The sequence below is a fragment of the Haliotis rufescens genome, unplaced genomic scaffold, assembly GCF_023055435.1.
Source record: "Haliotis rufescens isolate VD_foot unplaced genomic scaffold, xgHalRufe1.0.p SCAF_16, whole genome shotgun sequence".
Lineage (NCBI taxonomy): Eukaryota > Metazoa > Mollusca > Gastropoda > Lepetellida > Haliotidae > Haliotis > Haliotis rufescens.
The window spans coordinates 22,821,099-22,843,236 of NW_025963846.1; the positions used below are offsets into that span (position 1 = coordinate 22,821,099).

The window sequence follows — 22,138 nt, forward strand, 5'->3', positions numbered from 1 at the left end:
AAACTATAACTCCAAGCCGACCAGTCCTCATTTTATCCCTCTAATGACGAACGCCAGGCAGGGCAACAACAACTTCCGCTCTCCTGGCAAACGGTCTGTCCTCTATACACCAAGGATGCTGTCTGTATCTTTAACCGGTCGTTAGGAAGCTGTTGTGTCATAAAAGACTTTATTTACGTTTTTTTGTAAGCTTTATAAGTGTGTCCTACCCAAATGATCTTCACTTGCTTGCTAAAGCTACTAGCGCCAGTACAGAAACGTTAAATTAGTTGAAATCAATGTCCACTGTGATGTCACCACCAATATAATCCGATATCTGATCTTTAAATTCATACACTGAGTATTTGTTATAGCAAATAAAACGTTTATCTTATTTCGGAAGATCTGATTATTAAAAATACAGAAAATAGAATAAAGCATCACGCATTAACAAACAACAACCGATAGATAATAAACTAATAAAATAAAGCTATTCAAAAGAACTCACATTATATACGATAAATGAACGGTGCGTCCTTATTGCTTCTTATAACTGGAGCTGAGCTGAAATTGGGTTTAACGTCGCGTCCAGGATTATTGCACTTATATAGCGACGTGCATGTACGTGTGTGTGTTTGTGTGGCTGCTTGTACTAGTCCGGACTGATGCCGATTTATAGTGCTAGCTCACTGAGATACCATGACGCAGTTTAACATGAATACCCCACTCAGACACAGTATACTGACTCCGAGCCGACCAGTCCTTGTTTGAGCCCCTTAATGACGAGCGCCAGGCAGGGTAACAACAAGTACCATCTTTTAACGTTTTTTGGTATGACGCGGCCGGGGATCGAACCCCGGATCTTCCGCTCTCTGGGCGGACGCTCTACCACTAGACCACGGAGGCGGTCTCTTATAATTGGAAAAAGAAAGAACACACCACTCATTTCTTGCGTCAGACATAACAGTTGAAGGGACAAACCTTTCAATAAAGTGTTTCATATAATTCGAAATTGAACTTTCACTGAACAATTGCTTTATTTTACAGACTGTTTTGGCTTTTAGAATGTTGTCTAATTAGGGTGTATATGGATAAAAAATAGACGACGTTGATGAAATCCGACAACAAATTAACACCAATATATTTTCCCTCTAAATACCAGTCATTTATGTTCATACAGATCCTAAATATCATAACAGTTTATTATAGTTTGCAAGTCCAGATTTCTTTATTTTCTGGTATGCAGAGATTCTCGGAACTACTTCCTATTTCATATTAAAAAACAATACTAAAAAATCGTAAGTTATCTACATTGCGGATTTTAAAAATGTGCACGTAGTCTATCAAACAGACACAGCGAGTTTTATGTGTGTGTATTTGAAGCACCAGTAAAATGCATCCGGCAACGAATACCTAAAATAAATTAAAGCATGAATTTTGTCTAACATTTGCAAAAGAAAGCTAAAACAACTTTTCTAACTCTTTTATCATTTGACACGCTCTAGCAAAAGGTCTTCGCTTGCTTTATTTTGGTTTCACCATTTTGAGATTATTTAACAGCTGAAACACGGTTTTTCGAATGCGTTCCCTTGTGATGTAGTGTACCTCTTGGGGATGATTAATAGTGGTTATCCATTTCTGAATAGAACTGATACAAAATGCACACCGACTAAATGTTTTTAATTCCAGCACATGGACACGCGGACCAGAGTATTTATATATGTAATAAAACATTCGCCCCCATTCTACTCTTATCCCATTCTCATCTCCAGCAGCCTATACGCATCCCCTCTTCAGCTCTAGATAAGACATGGGGGTTCATAAGTACCCGAGGAGTCCTTTAGGGAAATATTTTTAATTAACCCCTTTCATAACTGTATTTAGGGGGCTGTATGTTAGACAAGTCTAGCCCTATGCAACATCACAATTATTTAAGTTTCACTGTGATGCGGCCAAGACATGGGAGGCTACTCTTCGAGGGCTGTTTGGTGGTGGTATGTGAATACTCTATAAAACTGTTGGATGGATTTTTTGGAAATACTTTTTAAAGTAAATAAGCATTTTTTTAAGTGTCGTTTAAACAAATATTTCCGCTATAAATCGTTTCAAACAAACTTCCTGTTTTGAAATCTTATTTTTTACATCACGGAAGCACTTGTCATCAGTTTCATGTTCAATACGTAAAAAAAAAAAAAATTGACGCCAGTATAAAACACAATCATTCATAATGTAGGCCAGTCATCGCATCTCGTGACGATGAGCAATCTCCACGGCAAAGGCATCCTGAATGACATAAACTGGCGTGTGCGATATTTATGGATAATTAGATTCCACGTGTGTATTGGGTCCGAATTCTTGTGACTAATTTGTTATTTGCCTGTCAAAACGTGCTCTTAGTCAATCACATTAATTGCGAACTATGAGGGCGACTGTAATAACGAATGAGAAAATAATATTTTGCCATGCAAGAAAACCCATTAAGCTTTCGTAATAACATCTAAAATGTAAATGTTGTAAAATATCTTACGCTATGGATTATTACTGTATTTATTATTATCATCCATGTTCGACAGTGAAGGATTAATAATTTATCATTGTATTTTTCCCATTTGAAAATAACTGCGTTGTAATTAAACAATGCTGCATTTTATTTATATTTTACATTTGATCAGAGGTATTGTAATAATTTGAAATGGTATTTTTGTGTGAATTATTTGCCGAATTAAAATGTTGCATAATCATAAATGAAATAGCAAAGTTAAAATACCAATATAAGATAAGATTATCTATTAAATTATAGGAATGTGCCTAGCGTAACCATGAAAAGAACAGCCCTACATACCACCCGCCTTTTACATCCAGTACGGTATTCCGTTTCCGCAGTTGATTTCCCGTCAAAGTTAGCTGCGATAGCAGGTGCCCGTTCATCCGGGTCACTCGTTCAAATCGGAATCAGTCGCTCGGCTCGTAAATAGGGACTCAATACACAGCGTCTTCGGATGTGGATTCGTCAGTGATTTTAGTGATTTAGAGGGGTGTGAGTCTCTGTGGGATTAATGTATCCACTCAGTAATTTCAGGACTTCATTCTGATTCTTTTGGATTATAATTTGTGTGTTATTTTGGAATATATCGGCCGATTGTAAGGACCACCAAACAGAAAACATGGGGTGTGTTACCAGTCAAGAAGACAAAGCCGCGATTGAGAGATCGAAAATGATCGACAAAACTCTCAGAGCTGATGGCGAAAAGGCAGCGAGAGAAGTTAAACTTCTTTTGTTAGGTAAGAATGAATTAAGTATATCATAATGACCCGGTCTTGTCGGCGAGACGATAAGCCACCATAAAGTGAAGCCGGCATTTTGTCTCCTTGATGCTTACACAGGCGGTGCTTGAAGCCAGTTGTCATTTTCTTTTTCTCTTTGTAATCGTTAATCAACAAACCAACTGCTTTTTTATACCGATACAATAGCAGATTTGTGAATGTTATAAATGCTTTGAATAAAGAATCAATAGGAATGATTAAAATAGGTTTGTATTTGAAAAAAATGACTTGTCACTGATTCTGGCCTTAAAATTTAAATGTTCTGATGATGTCGTGATATTTATTTAATAATTTCATTCTTTTCAACACATTGGCAGTGTCCAGTTGTGTGTAAACACCGTGTATTCCAGTTTGAAAATAGAACCCTATGAGTCATTGGTCCAGGGTACATCATCTGGTATGCATGGGTACGGATTTAGGTCATGGTTTAAATTTTCCGATGGATTGAAAACAAACGTGTGACCAAAGTAAAGGTCAGAACACTTTTAAAATAATGTTTCCCTCTGAGGAAATTATTCAGACATTTCAATACATGAATAGGTGATACTTGTACTAATAGTTATGAATGAACCTGTTGGTCATTGCGGTTGGTTGTTGAAGATGGCCTGTTTTTTATGTGTTGGCCTGAATAGTTTGAATGAAATGTATATCATTATGACTCATTGAATTATATTAATTATACTCTGATCTACGAAAACAAGACCTTTTACAATATCCTCAACAATGTCGTATTCCTATTCTGTGTCTTTATTTTTGAGGTACATGGGGTCTACAGACATGATGTTGATAATACTTATTATTGAGTTTATGTCAGTACTTTACATATGTTTTGTTAAAATAGAGGGAACAATGCATTATCTTGCACGTTATTGTACATTAAAGCACAGGACTTTTTTAGTGAAATTCATGCATATTCATATATCAAACAACCCTTTGGCTTCGAAGGGTGGTTTGGTCTGTGAAAAGTTTAAGTAGGATGGTAAAATTTAGGTCAGACGTTTTGTCACATTAGATCCTTGTTTTAAATTATGGCCTGCAGTTAATTTACATATTGAATTATTTGTCACAATATGCTGCATTTTTTTAAAATGAGTTTTAAATGAATTTTTAAATTGTTTTATATGTACATCTAAATATGTATTGAGAGTGCTCCGGTAAAACAGTCCCCATTTGGAAGTGTTGTATCCAACTCCTGAGACCTAGGGTGTACCTGGGTAGTAAAATTCGACTCGTAGTAATTCTGCTTGATATTTGGGCGGCAAACTTTTCTTTTTTTCAATGTCACACCACATAGTCAGAAAGCTTTCCATGTTTATGTGAGTAACAGCAGCGTTGAGTGAGTGAGGGGTTGAACGCCGCTTTTAATAGTATTCCAGTTATATCACGGCGTGTCAGCTTAATGTAGGAGGAAAGCCGGAAGTGATGCAGGTCTCAGACGTTTACCACATTTGTGAAACCGACGAGCACGGGTATGGTGCTGACAAACTTAGAAATATAATCGGGGCAAACTAGGATTCGAACCCACGATCATGGGGGTTCTGGTTAGCCCAAGGGACGCAACTCTGCACAGCGAATGACTGGGCCACCTGTGCCCCCCACCTCCATGTTTATGTATTTAAGAACTGTGCTGTGATGATTTTGAACTTTCATCATCTTCATATTGTGGAAACATTTTTTATCAAATCTGTGGATAAGAACTTATTCAATTTCTGCAATCCACACTTGTTTCCCTGTTTGAAATGTAAAATATCACTTTTAATTACAACACTTCTAGTTAGTCTTCAAACAGATAATGAAGGAAGCCCTTCCCCATTGGGTTACTAGAAAATGATCAGTGATAATCACCTTTCAGTCAGCGTTTATGGTTCATGGTTCTTTAGCTTTCTCATTAACATTATCAACATATCTATGCAAAGAATGTTGTTTTGTGTGTAAATATTGCTCAATGGAGATAAAAACACACTTGATACACAAAATACTTGACATGAAATGGGAATTTGACATTTTGTTCTGGATTATGAAGGGATTTGTTTAGACTTGCTCCGAGGGCCAATATTGGGCCTCAAGTCTGCAGCAAAAATTCCAAATTGGAGTTAAACATTTTCCAAATATTGCTGTTACAGTTATAGTGATGTTATGTTGTTTGTTTGTTTTTTAATACCGCACTCATCAATATTCCAGCAGTGAGTGAATAATTTAACATGGACCAGACAATCCAGTGATTAACATCACGCGTATCGATCCATGCAATTGGGATACAAATGACATGCATCAACCAAGACAGCAAGCCTGACCCCCGATCCTGTTAGTCGCCTTTAACCACAAGCAAAGTTGCCTTTTACGGAAGACCTAATGTTATGTCTTTGTAGAGGTAACTTGTACTATAATTACGGATACAAAGCCACTCTTTTAAAGAGTTATGAGAGATGATGCTAAATGTTAAGCAAGTGCTTCAGGAAATATGGATTTATTTTGAGAATTAATTTAAATATGAAAGCTAATACAGTTCAAGTATTGTTTATTCATATAGATCCCCAGTAATTCCTATGTACCTGATACACACTGCAAACATGGTGTCTAGACTGTTGGCAGGCTTTAACTTAACCCTTATGACAACCCTTATCTCTACCCTGAAGCTCTCCCATGAGACTACTTGAGGCCACCTGGAGGATTGTATTTGGGGCGGTCGGGTAGCCTAGTGGTTAAAGCGTTCGCTCGTCACGCTGATGACCCGGGTTCGATTCCCGACATGATTTCAATGTGTGAAGCCCATTTCTGGTGTTCCCCGCCGTGATATTGCTGGAATATTGCTAAAAGCGGCGTAAAACTATACTCACTCATTCAATACTGACATATGACCAGAGCCATGTTCCACATAGCTATCTGGGTTCGAATCCCGATTCGCTCCAATTATGTTTCTAGGTTCGTCAGCACCATACCCGTGCTCGTGGGTTTCAACGAAGTGGTAAACGTCTGTGACCTGCATCACTTCCGGCTTTCCTCCCACATTAAGCTGACACGCCGTGATATAACTGGATTGTATTTAGTATTTATTCTTCTATTCTTATTATTTCTTTTAAATTTACAATCCAGGATGGCATGCTAATCATAATCAGGACGTTGTACCATTAAGCTTTTGGGGGTTTATTCAGCAATGTTCAAGACTGGTATTTAAATCTTTAATGATCTTTATTTCAACTTCGCTAATGATAAGCTTCGTTATCCAGGATTACCTATAGCTAGGATAATGATGGCAAATACACTAACAGCTGTACTAACATTCTTCTGTGTGTGTCGGCAAGGATGGAGAGGTGGGCCCTGTTACATGAAGCAATCTTAACACAACGGTTGTCATAAGCCTGTGTTAAAGTATGGGAGTTATGATCATCTTAGCGCTAAGATAGCTATGTGGAGTGAGTGAGTGAGTTGGGTTTTACGCCGCTTTTAACAGTATTCCAGTTATATCGTGGCGTGTCACCTTAATGTGTGAGGAAAGCCCGAAGTGATGCAGGTCTCAGACGTTTACCACTTCGGTGAAACCCACGAGCACGGGTATGGTGCTGACAAACCTAGAAACATAATAGGGGCGAGTTATGATCATCTTAGCGCTAAGATGGCTATGTGGAACATGGCTCTGGTCATATGTCAGTATTGAGTGAGTGAGTGAGTATGGTTTTACGCCGCTTTTAGCAATATTCCAGCAATATCACGGCGGGGGACACCAGAAATGGGCTTCACACATTGTACCCATGTCGGGAATCGAACCCAGGTCTTCACTGTGATGAGCGAATGCTTTAACCTCTAGGCTACCCAACCGCCCTTTATGTCAGTATTGAAGTGTAGGAGGAAGTTAGAGCAGAAATTGCATTGAATTCTGTTCAAAGAACTGTCTAATGTTTCATAGTTTATTTTTGAAACAGACTGTTGTGTGAGGATACAGCATATATCAATAAGTATTCAATGTAACTAGCTGCCAATGTAACCAGAACAGGATAAACCCACAGAGAATCCTATTTCTCAGAACTATAGTGTCACCAGTTTTGATGAAGAGGGTTTTGATTAGGGGTTGATGTAAATGTTGGATTCAGATGAATCAGGATTCCAACAGCATTAAATTAACACTATGTTTCTGGCCTGTGTAGTGATATTTTCAGAGAGCTAGATTTTGTTATTCCCCACACTGTTCAAAATTAAGCATGGAAGTCATGGGGTCATTGTCATAGCATAGATCTTAAAAAATATAGTTCCATGTTGTGTTGGGTCCCTAGATGCATGTATGATAAGGGACCACCTCAAAGACTCCGTTTAATTTCTAACACTTCCACAAAGTCAGTCGATCGTGTTCCTTAGGGCAAGCACCTGTTTCTCGCTACAAGCCTCAGTGTTAATTTCTTATACTGCAGTGAAAGAGGTTTCCATTTGTATCTGGGCGAGAAGTTGATGCAGTCTGCAGGTGTAAGGTTTCCTTGACTTGACAAAGTTTTATTGTCTGCCTATTTCGTGTCATCTTTTTTCGAGAGAGAACGGACTGTGGTGAGAACATGAAGCTGTTTCGCTGTGTCATAGCCCTGAAACAGTGGTGTCTAGGTTAAGATGTAGGAGCTTAGACTGTTGAACCACTTAAAGTGAACTAGGTTTCAGGTGAAATGTGGGGCGATCTAGTAGCCTAGTGGTTAAAGCGTTTGCTCGTCACGCCGAAGACCTGGGTTCGATTCCAAATATGGGTATATTGTGTGGAGCCCATTTCTGGTGTCCCCCGCCGTGATATTCCTGGAATATTGCTAAAAGCAGTGTAATTTAACCATACCCACTCACTCAGTTGAAATGTGTACAAGATATAAACGTTAGATATAAAAATGTATCGATACATCGATAGACCAGTGAAGATCCGGGTTGGAATTGGCCTTCTACAACCCATGATTGTTGTAAGAGGTTACTAACGGAACCAGGTGGTCAGGATCATTGACTTGGTTGATGCATGTCAACGTATCCCAATCACATAGATCTTTGCTCATCATGTCAATCACTGGATTGTCTGGTCAAGTTTTGATTATTTACAGACTACTGTCATATAGTTGGAATATTGCTGAGTGAGGCGTTAAACCAAAAAGAAACAAACAATTTTGTCACCTGATTTTACATGATTATTCTGTCTGCATTGTTTGTGCGAACCCAGAGGAACTGGCAAGCAAACCATACACCAACAACGCGATATATGATGGCGTTCCCAGCATCATCCCCACGCGGTTTAACTGGTTGATGCCAGTTCATGGTGGCGCCCCCACTCTGATATACAGTAAACTACGGTTATAACGAACTCAAAGGGACTACTAATTTTAGTTCGTTATAACCGTAGTTCGTTAGCATATATACAGCATAACTACAAATAGTCAGGACCAAAAAATAAGTTCGTTATATCCGTCAGTTCGCTATAAGCGTGTTCGTTATAACCGTAGTTTACTGTATCTGTAGAATTACCAAAGGCCTTAAAATTACTTTTTCCATGTATCTTTTCATTTCTTTGATAGGCATTTAGAAGAGTACTAAGTAAGATAGGATTATGGATGAACGACTTCTTTATTACAATTAAGAGCGATGCATGATAACGGTGTTAGAACCTACTCCAAAACATCCTTCTTAATATAATAAAGAAGTTGTTCATCCATAAATCCTACCCTTACTTATCTTTTCATTGTGGGGCAATTCTTTTGTGATCATTTTTGTCTTGCCTCTTTGTATTTATTCTGACTGTCAGTATCTAATAAACCCCTGTGACCTAGTCATCTAACATTGATAGCCCGAGTACAGAGAAGGAGTAGAGGCGTCTTTCTTCTGAAGACAAAGCCAAATCTAATCCATTATGGATCCCTGAATAAGGGCAATCTGTGATATTGTACTTCGTGAATAGACATCGATCAGTGCATGACGGGCAGACATGATTAATTAAAGCTCCCAAGGGAGGACAACTCTGTGCTTGAACAAGGCCTATTGATAACCTGATGATATTCCCGGATAGCTGTAGGTTCTGTTCAGCCATCTTCCTGAGGCAAGGGAGTTATCTGACTGCAACAGTCCAGTTTCCACCCTTGCCGAACTAGACTGGAATTATGGAGTTACATTTTGGCTGGACTAATGAGTCTATGCTTAGTCCAATCAAAATTGCATAACGAAATCGACATCCAGTTTGTAATCAACATGGATTTTAACGTGCAGATTTCGATCGTGTTCAGAAATTCCAGCCAAGGGTGGAAACTGGACTTTTATAGTCAGTTAACTCCCTTGCCTCAGGAAGATGTCCCGGGTAGAATAGGTCTTCAGTGACCGATTTCTTGCCATAAAAGGCAACTATGCTTGTCGTAAGAGGCAACTAACAGTACTGGTTGGTCAGGCTCTCTGGCTTCGTTGATGTGTGTCATTGTATCCCAATTGCATAGAGCAATGCTTATGATGTCAATCACTGGATTGTCATATAGCTGGAATAGTGCTGAGTGCAGCATTAAACAAACAAACAAACAAACAAATAAACAAACACGTGTTCAATGGAGGGTAGCATATGCTGACAGTTAATATATTTACAAACCGGAATAAAAAATGGATATGACGTCTAATAAAGTACTGTATTCGACATAATAAGCGCTCAGAGCGCTCTCAAAATTAGCAAAAAGGGGGCTCTTATTAGAATGTAGTTTTGGTCAGAAAAAAACAGAGCTGAAAGATCGGTAATATTGTGGTTATGCTGATAGCCTAATATGATACAAAAGAGAAGTATGTGCGTATTTTACACGACATATATATTTTCCAGAATTTAAATGCCCATAATTAATGATGCATATAACACACGAGTGAGTATTATGCACAAATAAATAAGTCTTGTGTACACTGATTATTCGGAAGGGGTGCTAATTGGGATTGTTCACCAGTCAGTATATTAGCAAATATTGCCTTGGGCGCTTAATAGAGCAGGGCGCTTATTACGTCGAATACGGTATTTTGATTTTGGTTTTCTTTGTTTAAAAGAATACTGTTTTGGGTTGTGTTTGTTTGATGGAACACGATTACTCCTCTAGGGTATGTGTGGACCAGTCGTTTACTGTGCCGCACTTCACAGTGCAGAGTTGCATCCCTTGGGCACACCAGAAACCTATCATCTTGGGTTCAAATCTGTTTGACTCAGTTGTTCCTGTGCTCATTGGTTTCACCGAAATGGTAAACGTTTAAGACCAGCATCACATTGGAGATAAAGTTGCTGTGTCTTCAATGTAGTTCTAGGTTACCTGTAGATTTAAACGCTAAATCGGAGGTGGAACTTAATGTGTAGCATGAGGTTTCAAATGTTAAATTTAGCGCTGTTAAATCTACAGGTTTATTTCCATTGTAGTAACCGCAACTCTGCATTTGGTAATATATGTTTGTAGATATGATTATTTAAATATTCCTACTGACAATGAATGAAAAAGATACTATTTGATGAATATTAGCTTCGGCGGTGTGCGGCCATCAAATCAGCTGTTTCAGTCAGAGGGTGTTTATTATGATTTGACATACTGTGATTGACCAATCAGAAGAGTAATTTCCAAATTCATGGTAGAATTGGGCTTTCCCTCCCACATCAAACTGACATACTATGATATAACTGGAATAATGTTCCACTCACTCACTGACGCTCTATTTGACATCTTTCGATTTAGGGGCGGTCGGGTAGCCTAGTGGTTAAAGCTTTCGCTCGTCACGCCGAAGACCCGGGTTTGATTCCCGACTTGGGTACAATGTGTTAAGCCCATTTCTGGTGTCCCCCGCCGTGATATTGCTGGAATATTGCTAAAAGCGGCATAAAACCATACTCACTCACTCACTCTTTCGATTTATGGGGTGGTGGGGTAGAGTGTTAAAGTGTTAGCTTCTCATGCCAAAGGCCCTGGGTCGATTTCCCAAATGAATTCATTTCTGATGTCCCTTGCCAGTATATTGCTGGAATTATCCCCCAAGTCTCAGAACCCATGAAGATTCCGGGGTAGAATAGGTCATCGACAACCCAAGCTTGCCGTAAAAGGCAACTATGCTTGTCGTAAAAGGCGACTAATGGGATTGGGTGGTCAGGCTCGTTGACTTGGTTGATGCATGTCATTGGTCCCAATTGCATGGATCGATGCTCATGATGTCAATCACTGGATTGTCTGGTCCAGACTCAATTATTTACAGACCACCGTCATATAGCTGGAATTTTGCTGAGTGCAGCGTTAAACAACAAACCAACCAACCCAAGCCTCAGCCTCAGCAAAGTGGCAAAATATTGGACGTATCTTTTCAAAATGTTTTATAGTTACATGTGGTCGTATTTCTCCAAAATGATGAAAGGTTTACATGGAGCATCATCACACAGGAGGTTCAAAGATAGTTTTGAATTATGATTAGTTGCTTTTGAAAGTCAAGGTCATTGTCAATTAAATCCACGACCCAACAGCCTATTTCCACAGTAACCAGAGAGTTTATGTGGGACATCTCGTGGTTCTCTTCCTGCCACTAAAGGTCAAGGTCACCAGATTTCCAAATGTCAGTCCGAAGTCACAAGAACATCTCTTGAAATTGGAAGTATTGATGTGTAGAAAACTGATTGTGATTGGAATGACTGATCGATCAATCATATGTTCAGTGATGATTGCCATTATCATGATTTCTTGGACTGTAACCATGGTAACAGCTTTGAAGGGTTTTCAAGCTCCATTAGAATGAAGCAATAATTTGTGCTTCGTATGAAATGAAGTTGCATTATTTTAATTAAAAGGCTTTGAGCAAGTTCATGTCTAAATGTAAATAAATATTTATTGAAGCATCAGAGACCAAGATAAGGTGCGTATCTGCGTGAAATACGCATCAAAACGTATCAAAAACGCTGATGGAAGATATTGTAGCGTATCAAATACGCAAAGGAAATCACTGAAACGCTCTAGATATGTTTTGAATGTGTAATGATAGTCATCCATAAAAATATGTGCGTAACGCTGCAGGACCTTACATGCCTTATCCTATTTTGTCCAGCCTGTAATATTGAAATCAGAATGGTTTTCACATTCTGAAAAAGATAATAGATCGTTTGCAATCAACACTGAACACGCCTAACGAACACAGCCTAATTTATTGTAACACTGTTGTTGATTAGTCGCGCTAGTAATGAGTGTCCAATGAAATTATTCGTAATGTATAATGATGAAGTTAGTTACCCGACAAACAAACATGGTGTTTCGGCAGTCACATGGATAAAACCTAGCTGGTCAGACTAAAATATCGGCCTTCCTAAGCATTGGCAAAAGTTCTTACACAACTACGCAGGTAGTAAAATCTCTTATTGAGGAAATGATCGGACTTTGTTTCGAATCTGAGGTGATTATTAGCCATATACTGAACGAACTTATTACTGCTGCCATCTCTCGCCAAGCATCGAAAAAACATGATGGGAATAAACTGTCAAAGACAACTATGGCCGAATGGAAAGCTAAGTATCCGTGGCTAAATTTCAGCAGTGTTGATAGTGAGATGCGACTGTGTTGTACGGCGTGTCAGGGTGCCAAAATCTACACTTTTGCTTACAAATGTCTGGGCTTCTGAGGGCACAACAAACATACAGATTTCTGGTATTATCAGACATGACGACACTTCTGAACATAAACGTGCATCGTCAAAGATTGAGAGAGATTTGGGAGCAGATTTATTAAATGACCCAGATGTAAATGTTGATAGTGGGGGTATCTGCTCCAGTGCTGACAACATTTTGTTTAACACTATATTATGCAGCAAAGTCTGAATGCCCATCTGAACAAGTGAATGGATTATTGTTGTTGCAGAAAATGAATGGATTGGATGTAAAATTTCAGAGCTCCAGATAAGATTTTGGTGTCTGGGGTAAAATACTCACTGTTACCCAATGATTCAAATGCTGTGTGTAATGTAGGTTTTACATACCGTAAATCACATGACAAATGGATTTCTGTACTTCTGTAATAGTCCTAAATACCTGCTTTATTATATCATCATGTATTAATTGAGGGTCTCCCTCTACGAGTCTCCATACAGGCATACACATTCTGACTTAATGGTTAATTACCTGTCTGATTACCTACCTTATTACCGTGACTACTGGTCTCTCAAATACATGTAAATATATTAGTGATTTACAGTATGTAAAACCTAAATTACACACAGCATTTGAATCATTGGGTAACAGTACCCAGATATTCAGAAGATTATGAGTGGGTAACCAAAAATTTGAATGCCCACTTACATTGTGTAATACGCACCAAAAAAAATCCCATGAGTATTTTACCCCAGACACCAAAATCTTATCTGGAGCTCTGAAGCATGAATTGCAAGCATAAATATTTATTTAGATTTATTTTAAACTGAGATTTGCTGTGCAGAGTTGCGTCCCTTGGGCACGCCAGAAACCTATGATTGTGGGTTCGAATCCCGGTTCGCCTCGATTATGTTTCTAGGTTTGTCAGCATCATACCCGTGCTCGTGTGTTTCACCGAAGTAGTAAACGTCTGAGACCTGCATCACTTTGGGCTTTCCCCCAAAATTAAGCTGACACGCCGTGACTTGAATACTGTTAAAAGTGTCGTTAAACTCACTCACTCACTCACTATAATGATAACATATAGCAAAACCCTTAAGAATGGCAAATTTCTACTAGTTTTATGATACCTAACTACTGGGCAGTTTGGCAAGGACTGCAGGACTAGTGCCTATTTCTAACGCTGGGTCATGATGACGCCTGGTTCTCGGTAGTTGAACGATATCTGCATGCCGCTTTTTTCTTGTCCCATCCATACTAGTCTTGATTACACCCACCATTGGCAACCCCCATCACATTTGCTGAAGGGCGGCCGGGTAGCCTAGTGGTTAAAGCGTTCGCTCGTCACGCCTAAGACCCTGGTTCGATTCCCGACATGGGTACAATGTGTGAAGCCCATTTGTGGTGTCCCCCGCCGTGATATTGCTGGAATATTGCTAAAAGCGGCGTAAAACCATACTCACTCACTCACATTTGCTGAAATGTGTAAGATATTCAATGTGTTGTAACTTGATAAGACATACCACCCACCACAGAGCCAATGTGTCAGGTTTTAGGCCACAGGGTGTTTTAACAATAAGCAAGATGTAACTTTTCATTTAGGAGATAAACTTACTGTGTTTTTATATTTGAGGACGTCCCACTGTAGAGTTGATGCCCCATTTTTTAATTTGGAACCGAGCACTTTCATTTTTTTATGAATCGATATGTAGACTATTGATGTATTCACACACACATTTTTTGTGTGAAAGACTTAATATATTTGAAAGGTTTGGTTGGTTGGTTGGTTTGTTGTTTAATGCCGCACTCAGCACTATTCCAGCTATATGACGGCGGTCTGTAAATAATCGGGTCTGGACCAGACAGTCCCGTGATTGATATCATGAGCATCAATCCTCGCAATGTGGGATCGATGACATGCATCAGCCAAGTCAGCGAGCCTGACCACTCGATCCCGTCAGTCGCCTTTTACGACAAGCATAGTCGCGTTTTACGGCAAGCATGGGTTGCTGAAGATCTATTCTACCCCAGATCTCCACGGGTATTTGAAAGTGGTTTCCATAGCAAAAAGGAAACCTTTTTAATCATTTAGAATCAAACAATCAAGTGTGCTTAGTTTAGAATCTCAGATAAATGCTTGATCACCATGATCACTGATTGGGTACCGAGGACATATTCTGACCTGGCAAGGGCTTATGGGTAGCCTAGTGGTTAAAGCGTTAGCTCGTCACACTGAAGACCAGGGTTCGATTCCTGACATGGGTACAATGTGTGAAGCCCATTTCTGGTGTCCCTTGCCGTGATATTGCTGGACTATTGCTAAAAGCGGCATAAAACCATACTCACTCTCTCTGACCTGGCAATTTGGTTGTTGCTGTGGGATGATAAATGTATATATTCCTCTTATCACTTAAGTAAAGTGCTGAAGTCAAAGATTTGCTTCAAAGATTTTCTCTGAATCTGGAGGTGTTTTTTTTTCTGTCCATATCTTTAATGTTTTGGAAACTATGGCACAATTTTATCAGGTAGAGTTCAGTAATCATCATCTTCAACCACCATATGACATCATGCAGTTTATAATATATATCCCAAAATACACCTTATCTGCTGTCCAGCTTTGTTGCTAGGCAACACTTTGAATATCATTCAAACTTTAATTTGTATCAGACAGCTAGCTGGCAGCGAATGTCACGTTGCCATGACAACTGAGTGGAGTTCAAGCTCCTGATCACAATCTTAATAATTTTAGCAGAGTTAAATCCTGTTTACTGTGTCTAAAATGGATCCAGAGGTCAAGGTCAGTGACTTTGCTGATACAGCTGATTGCGTGTCATTGTGCCCCAGATGGCACCGATTGGTTCCTTTTCAGTTACTGGTTATTTGGCAGAGACTCGATTCTTTTTGAGAGACAGACATAATTTTTTTTATGCTTTATACAAAATTCTTGTCTCTCTTGTCCAGCTTCTGAAATCAATTATCACATGTCACTTGCAAAATGTTTGTTTATTTCATTGCTAGGTTGTGTGTATCATGCATTAGTAAACGTTCAAAATGGCGCTTCGGTTTTGGTAGAGTTGAGTTTGATAGTTTGGTTAGTTGTTTTACGCCGCACTCAGCAATATTCCAGCTATATGACGGATGTCTGTAAAATAATAGAGTCTGGACCAGACAATCCACTGATTGATATCATGAGCATCGATCCATGTAATTTGGATGGATGACATGCATCAACCAAGTCAGTGAGCCAGACCACCCAGATCCCGTTACTCGCCTTTTACGACAAGCATAGTCGCCTTTTATGGCAAGCATGGGTTGCTGAAGACCAATTCTACCCCGAAATCTTCACGGGTCTGTTAAGATACAAGTAAAGTTGAGTTGTGTCCCTAAGTTACTAATGTTCGCATTTCTTTCTGACTATACATGCATTCCTTCTGACCTCTATAGGTTTGAATAAAGATAAAACTCTAGTCAACTTCAGTGTATGCATGATTAGATCATTTTACACGTGTATGTAAATACATTTTACTATTCCCAATAGGACATTTTGTAACTTACTCTTGAGACTTAAAGCGGGTACCCAGGTAGGGTCGGGTAATAGGGGGTCGAGTGGAAGTAAATTGGGACTCGTCCCAGCCCTAACCTGAGCCCCTGAGCCCCTGAGCCCCTTGTAAGGATTCAAATAAAGTAGAGTTGTGTAGCTGAACCCTAGGTTAAGGTACAGAGGGCATAGCCCCACCTCTGTACAGAAGGGAGGTCGGGTAGCCTAGTGGTTAAAGCGTTGGCTCGTCACGCCGAAGAACCGGGTTCGATTCCCGACATGGGTACAATGTGTGAAGCCCATTTCTGGTGTCCCCCGCCGTGATATTGCTGGAATATTGCTAAAAGCGGCGTAAAACCATACTCACTCACTCTGTACAGAAAGTGGCCTTTCACAATGCGCATAGTCAGACTTAAATAGAAATAGCGAGATTTGAATTGTCACACTCTTACACTCGAGATAAGTGTTCAGTTCCAAAGATATGGATTTATGGATCCCTTGTGTGGGAAAGCCCAGAAATAATTAAGGGTTCAAGTCTCATATATCTTGTATTTAGTGTCAATGACATTGTCCGGGTCAGCACCTGTGAAATAGGCCAGTCGGATTATTCCAGTAAAAGTATTTTCACTTGCTCCTTGAAATATATTTTCAACTCACAAAAGAAAAGGGGCGATCGGGTAGCCTAGTGGTTAAAGTGTTCGCTCGTCACGCCAAAGACCCGGGTTCGATTCCCGACATGGGTACAATGTGTGTCCCCCGCCGTGATATTGCTGGAATATTGCTAAAAGCGGCGTAAAACCATACTCACTCACTCACTCACTCACTCACTCACTCACTCACTCACAAAAGAAAACAAATGTTTCAAGACCACAAGACTGTAATTTTCTTCATTTTGAAGATGAAGCTATTTTAACAGCTTTAAAAAAAAGAAGAAATATTTTACAAATATATTTATGAAAGTGATGTCCACTAAACCACGACCTGGTATGCCCTATGGACCTCACCTTTGGTATCAGGCTGACATTGTAGCCGCTAGCGTTTTAATAACTGCAGAAAAGTAAGAAGAAAAATCTTTGTCTCATGTCTGAATATTTCCTGAATGCTAAGAATTGTTATTGATTGTTGAGATTTCAAAGCTGAGGAATGACATACCGATCAACAGTTGTTCAAGGAAGTGAGAAGACAATGTGAGGATTGTGTGCTTCAAAGTGTTCCAGTTTCAGGCATTTGATGTATTTTGTTACCTTAGACCTGTTCTCCGTGGTTTCTTCTAGCAGATATTTTTTATGATGATGGAAAGGGTTTTGTTGCTTTTATTTATTCTAAACATGCCTGGGGGATTCCTGGGCTGGATAGGAACATGTTGGGTGTCTCTGTTTTGAGTGTCTGGGGCAGAGTGGGTCTCCAGTATATGTTGGGTGTCTCTGTTTTGAGTGTCTGGGGCAGAGTGGGTCTCCAGTATATGTTGAGTGTCTCTGTTTTGAGTGTCTGGGGCAGAGTGGGTCTCCAGTATATGTTGAGTGTCTGGTATAGAGTAGGTCTCCAGTATATGTTGAGTGTCTGGTATAGAGTAGGTCTCCAGTATATGTTGAGTGTCTGGTATAGAGTAGGTCTCCAGTATATGTTGAGTGTCTCTGTTTTGAGTGTCTGGGGCAGAGTGGGTCTCCAGTATATGTTGAGTGTCTGGTATAGAGTAGGTCTCCAGTATATGTTGAGTGTCTGGTATAGAGTGGGTCTCCAGTATATGTTGAGTGTCTCTGTTTTGAGTGTCTGGGGCAGAGTGGGTCTCCAGTACATGTTGAGTGTCTCTGTTTTGAGTGTCTGGGGCAGAGTGGGTCTCCAGTATATGTTGAGTGTCTCTGTTTTGAGTGTCTGGGGCAGAGTGGGTCTCCAGTATATGTTGAGTGTCTGGTATAGAGTAGGTCTCCAGTATATGTTGAGTGTCTGGTATAGAGTAGGTCTCCAGTATATGTTGAGTGTCTGGTATAGAGTAGGTCTCCAGTATATGTTGAGTGTCTGGTATAGAGTAGGTCTCCAGTCCATGTTGAGTGTCTGGTATAGAGTAGGTCTCCAGTATATGTTGAGTGTCTCTGTGTTGAGTGTCTGGGGCAGAGTGGGTCTCCAGTATATGTTGAGTGTCTCTGTTTTGAGTGTCTGGGGCAGAGTGGGTCTCCAGTATATGTTGAGTGTCTGGTATAGAGTAGGTCTCCAGTATATGTTGAGTGTCTCTGTTTTGAGTGTCTGGGGCAGAGTGGGTCTCCAGTATATGTTGAGTGTCTCTGTTTTGAGTGTCTGGGGCAGAGTGGGTCTCCAGTATATGTTGAGTGTCTGGTATAGAGTAGGTCTCCAGTATATGTTGAGTGTCTGGTATAGAGTAGGTCTCCAGTATATGTTGAGTGTCTCTGTGTTGAGTGTCTGGGGCAGAGTGAGTCTCCAGTACATGTTGAGTGTCTGGTATAGAGTAGGTCTCCAGTATATGTTGAGTGTCTGGTATAGAGTAGGTCTCCAGTATATGTTGAGTGTCTCTGTGTTGAGTGTCTGGGGCAGAGTGGGTCTCCAGTATATGTTGAGTGTCTCTGTTTTGAGTGTCTGGGGCAGAGTGGGTCTCCAGTATATGTTGAGTGTCTGGTATAGAGTGAGTCTCCAGTATATGTTGAGTGTCTGGTATAGAGTAGGTCTCCAGTATATGTTGAGTGTCTGGTATAGAGTAGGTCTCCAGTATATGTTGAGTGTCTCTGTTTTGAGTGTCTGGGGCAGAGTGGGTCTCCAGTATATGTTGAGTGTCTCTGTGTTGAGTGTCTGGGGCAGAGTGGGTCTCCAGTATATGTTGAGTGTCTGGTATAGAGTGAGTCTCCAGTATATGTTGAGTGTCTGGTATAGAGTAGGTCTCCAGTATATGTTGAGTGTCTGGTATAGAGTGGGTCTTCAGTATATGTTGGGTGTCTGGTATAGAGTGGGTCTTCAGTATATGTTGGGTGTCTGGTATAGAGTGGGTCTTCAGTACATGTTGAGTGTCTGGTATAGAGTGGGTCTCCAGTATATGTTGAGTGTCTGGTATAGAGTGGGTCTCCAGTATATGTTGGGTGTCTGGTATAGAGTGGGTCTTCAGTACATGTTGAGTGTCTGGTATAGAGTGAGTCTCCAGTACATGTTGAGTGTCTGGTATAGAGTAGGTCTTCAGTACATGTTGGGTGTCTGGTATAGAGTGGGTCTCCAGTATATGTTGAGTGTCTCTGTGTTGAGTGTCTGGGGCAGAGTGGGTCTCCAGTCCATGTTGCTTGTCTCTGTGTTGAGTGTCTGGTACATAATGGGTCTTCAGTATATGTTGGGTGTCTGGTATAGAGTGGGTCTCCAGTATATGTTGAGTGTCTCTGTGTTGAGTGTCTGGTACATAATGGGTCTTCAGTATATGTTGGGTGTCTGGTATAGAGTGGGTCTCCAGTATATGTTGAGTGTCTCTGTGTTGAGTGTCTGGTACATAATGGGTCTTCAGTATATGTTGGGTGTCTGGTATAGAGTGGGTCTTCAGTATATGTTGGGTGTCTGGTATAGAGTGGGTCTCCAGTATATGTTGGGTGTCTGGTATAGAGTGGGTCTTCAGTATATGTTGAGTGTCTGGTATAGAGTGGGTCTTCAGTATATGTTGGGTGTCTGGTATAGAGTGGGTCTCCAGTATATGTTGAGTGTCTCTGTGTTGAGTGTCTGGTATAGAGTGGGTCTTCAGTATATGTTGGGTGTCTGGTATAGAGTGGGTCTTCAGTACATGTTGAGTGTCTGGTATAGAGTGGGTCTTCAGTACATGTTGAGTGTCTGGTATAGAGTGGGTCTCCAGTATATGTTGGGTGTCTGGTATAGAGTGGGTCTCCAGTATATGTTGAGTGTCTCTGTGTTGAGTGTCTGGGGCAGAGTGGGTCTTCAGTATATGTTGGGTGTCTGGTATAGAGTGGGTCTTCAGTACATGTTGAGTGTCTGGTATAGAGTGGGTCTCCAGTATATGTTGGGTGTCTGGTATAGAGTAGGTCTCCAGTATATGTTGAGTGTCTCTGTGTTGAGTGTCTGGGGCAGAGTGGGTCTTCAGTATATGTTGGGTGTCTGGTATAGAGTGGGTCTTCAGTACATGTTGAGTGTCTGGTATAGAGTGGGTCTTCAGTACATGTTGAGTGTCTGGTATAGAGTGGGTCTCCAGTATATGTTGGGTGTCTGGTATAGAGTGGGTCTCCAGTATATGTTGAGTGTCTCTGTGTTGAGTGTCTGGGGCAGAGTGGGTCTTCAGTATATGTTGGGTGTCTGGTATAGAGTGGGTCTTCAGTACATGTTGAGTGTCTGGTATAGAGTGGGTCTTCAGTATATGTTGGGTGTCTGGTATAGAGTGGGTCTCCAGTCCATGTTGGGTGTCTGGTATAGAGTGGGTCTCCAGTATATGTTGAGTGTCTCTGTGTTGAGTGTCTGGGGCAGAGTGGGTCTCCAGTACATGTTGAGTGTCTCTGTGTTGAGTGTCTGGGGCAGAGTGGGTCTCCAGTCCATGTTGCTTGTCTCTGTGTTGAGTGTCTCTGTGTTGAGTGTCTGGTACAGAGTGGGTCTCCAGTCCATGTTGCTTGTCTCTGTGTTGAGTGTCTCTGTGTTGAGTGTCCGGGGCAGGGTAGGTTCAGTAACATATGCTTGCCCTCCTGTGGGTATTTCAGCGCAGAATAGCTCCCAGTACTCCATGCCTGCCTTCTTGTGAATTTTTCAAGGCAGAACAGGTCATCATATTAACGTTGAAATCAGGTTGGAATGATGTGTCACTGAGCTTTTTGTGTTCCATTGTACCACGACAGCACAGATGTTTGATGCTATCTCCCATCAGGTGGACTGATCCCAATATCATTCATATGTACATTGTGTGGCGGTAATATTGCTGAGTATGGTGAAAAACAACTTGATGCTATCTTCCATCAGGTTGACTGATCCCAACGTCATTCATATGTACATTGTGTGGCGGTAATATTGCTGAGTATGGTGAAAAACAACTTGATGCTATCTCCCATCAGGTGGACTGATCCCAACGTCATTCATATGTACATTGTGTGGCGGTAATATTGCTGAGTATGGTGAAAAACAACTTGATGCTATCTCCCATCAGGTGGACTGATCCCAACGTCATTCATATGTACATTGTGTGGCAGTAATATTGCTGAGTATGGTGAAAAACAACTTGATGCTATCTCCCATCAGGTGGACTGATCCCAACGTCATTCATATGTACATTGTGTGGCGGTAATATTGCTGAGTATGGTGAAAAACAACTTGATGCTATCTTCCATCAGGTTGACTGATCCCAACGTCATTCATATGTACATTGTGTGGCAGTAATATTGCTGAGTATGGTGAAAAACAACTTGATGCTATCTTCCATCAGGTTGACTGATCCCAACGTCATTCATATGTACATTGTGTGGCAGTAATATTGCTGAGTATGGTGAAAAACAACTTGATGCTATCTTCCATCAGGTTGACTGATCCCAACGTCATTCATATGTACATTGTGTGGCAGTAATATTGCTGAGTATGGTGAAAAACAACTTGATGCTATCTTCCATCAGGTTGACTGATCCCATCGTCATTCATATGTACATTGTGTGGCGGTAATATTGCTGAGTATGGTGAAAAACAACTTGATGCTATCTCCCATCAGGTGGACTGATCCCAACGTCATTCATATGTACATTGTGTGGCGGTAATATTGCTGA

At 40.5% G+C, this 22,138-nt stretch overlaps 1 protein-coding gene across 1 annotated transcript in view; it reads left to right on the forward strand.

The window, feature by feature from the left end:
• Window positions 1-2,898: 2,898 nt before the first annotated feature.
• LOC124133848 (guanine nucleotide-binding protein G(i) subunit alpha) overlaps window positions 2,899-22,138 on the forward strand; it is an 86,263-nt gene continuing 67,023 nt past the window's right edge. Inside the window, exon 1 of the mRNA XM_046498429.2 lies at window positions 2,899-3,261. Within this exon, the coding sequence (XP_046354385.2) occupies window positions 3,144-3,261 (118 nt within the window). The 5' untranslated portion in view covers window positions 2,899-3,143. The remainder of the gene's footprint in view (window positions 3,262-22,138) is intronic.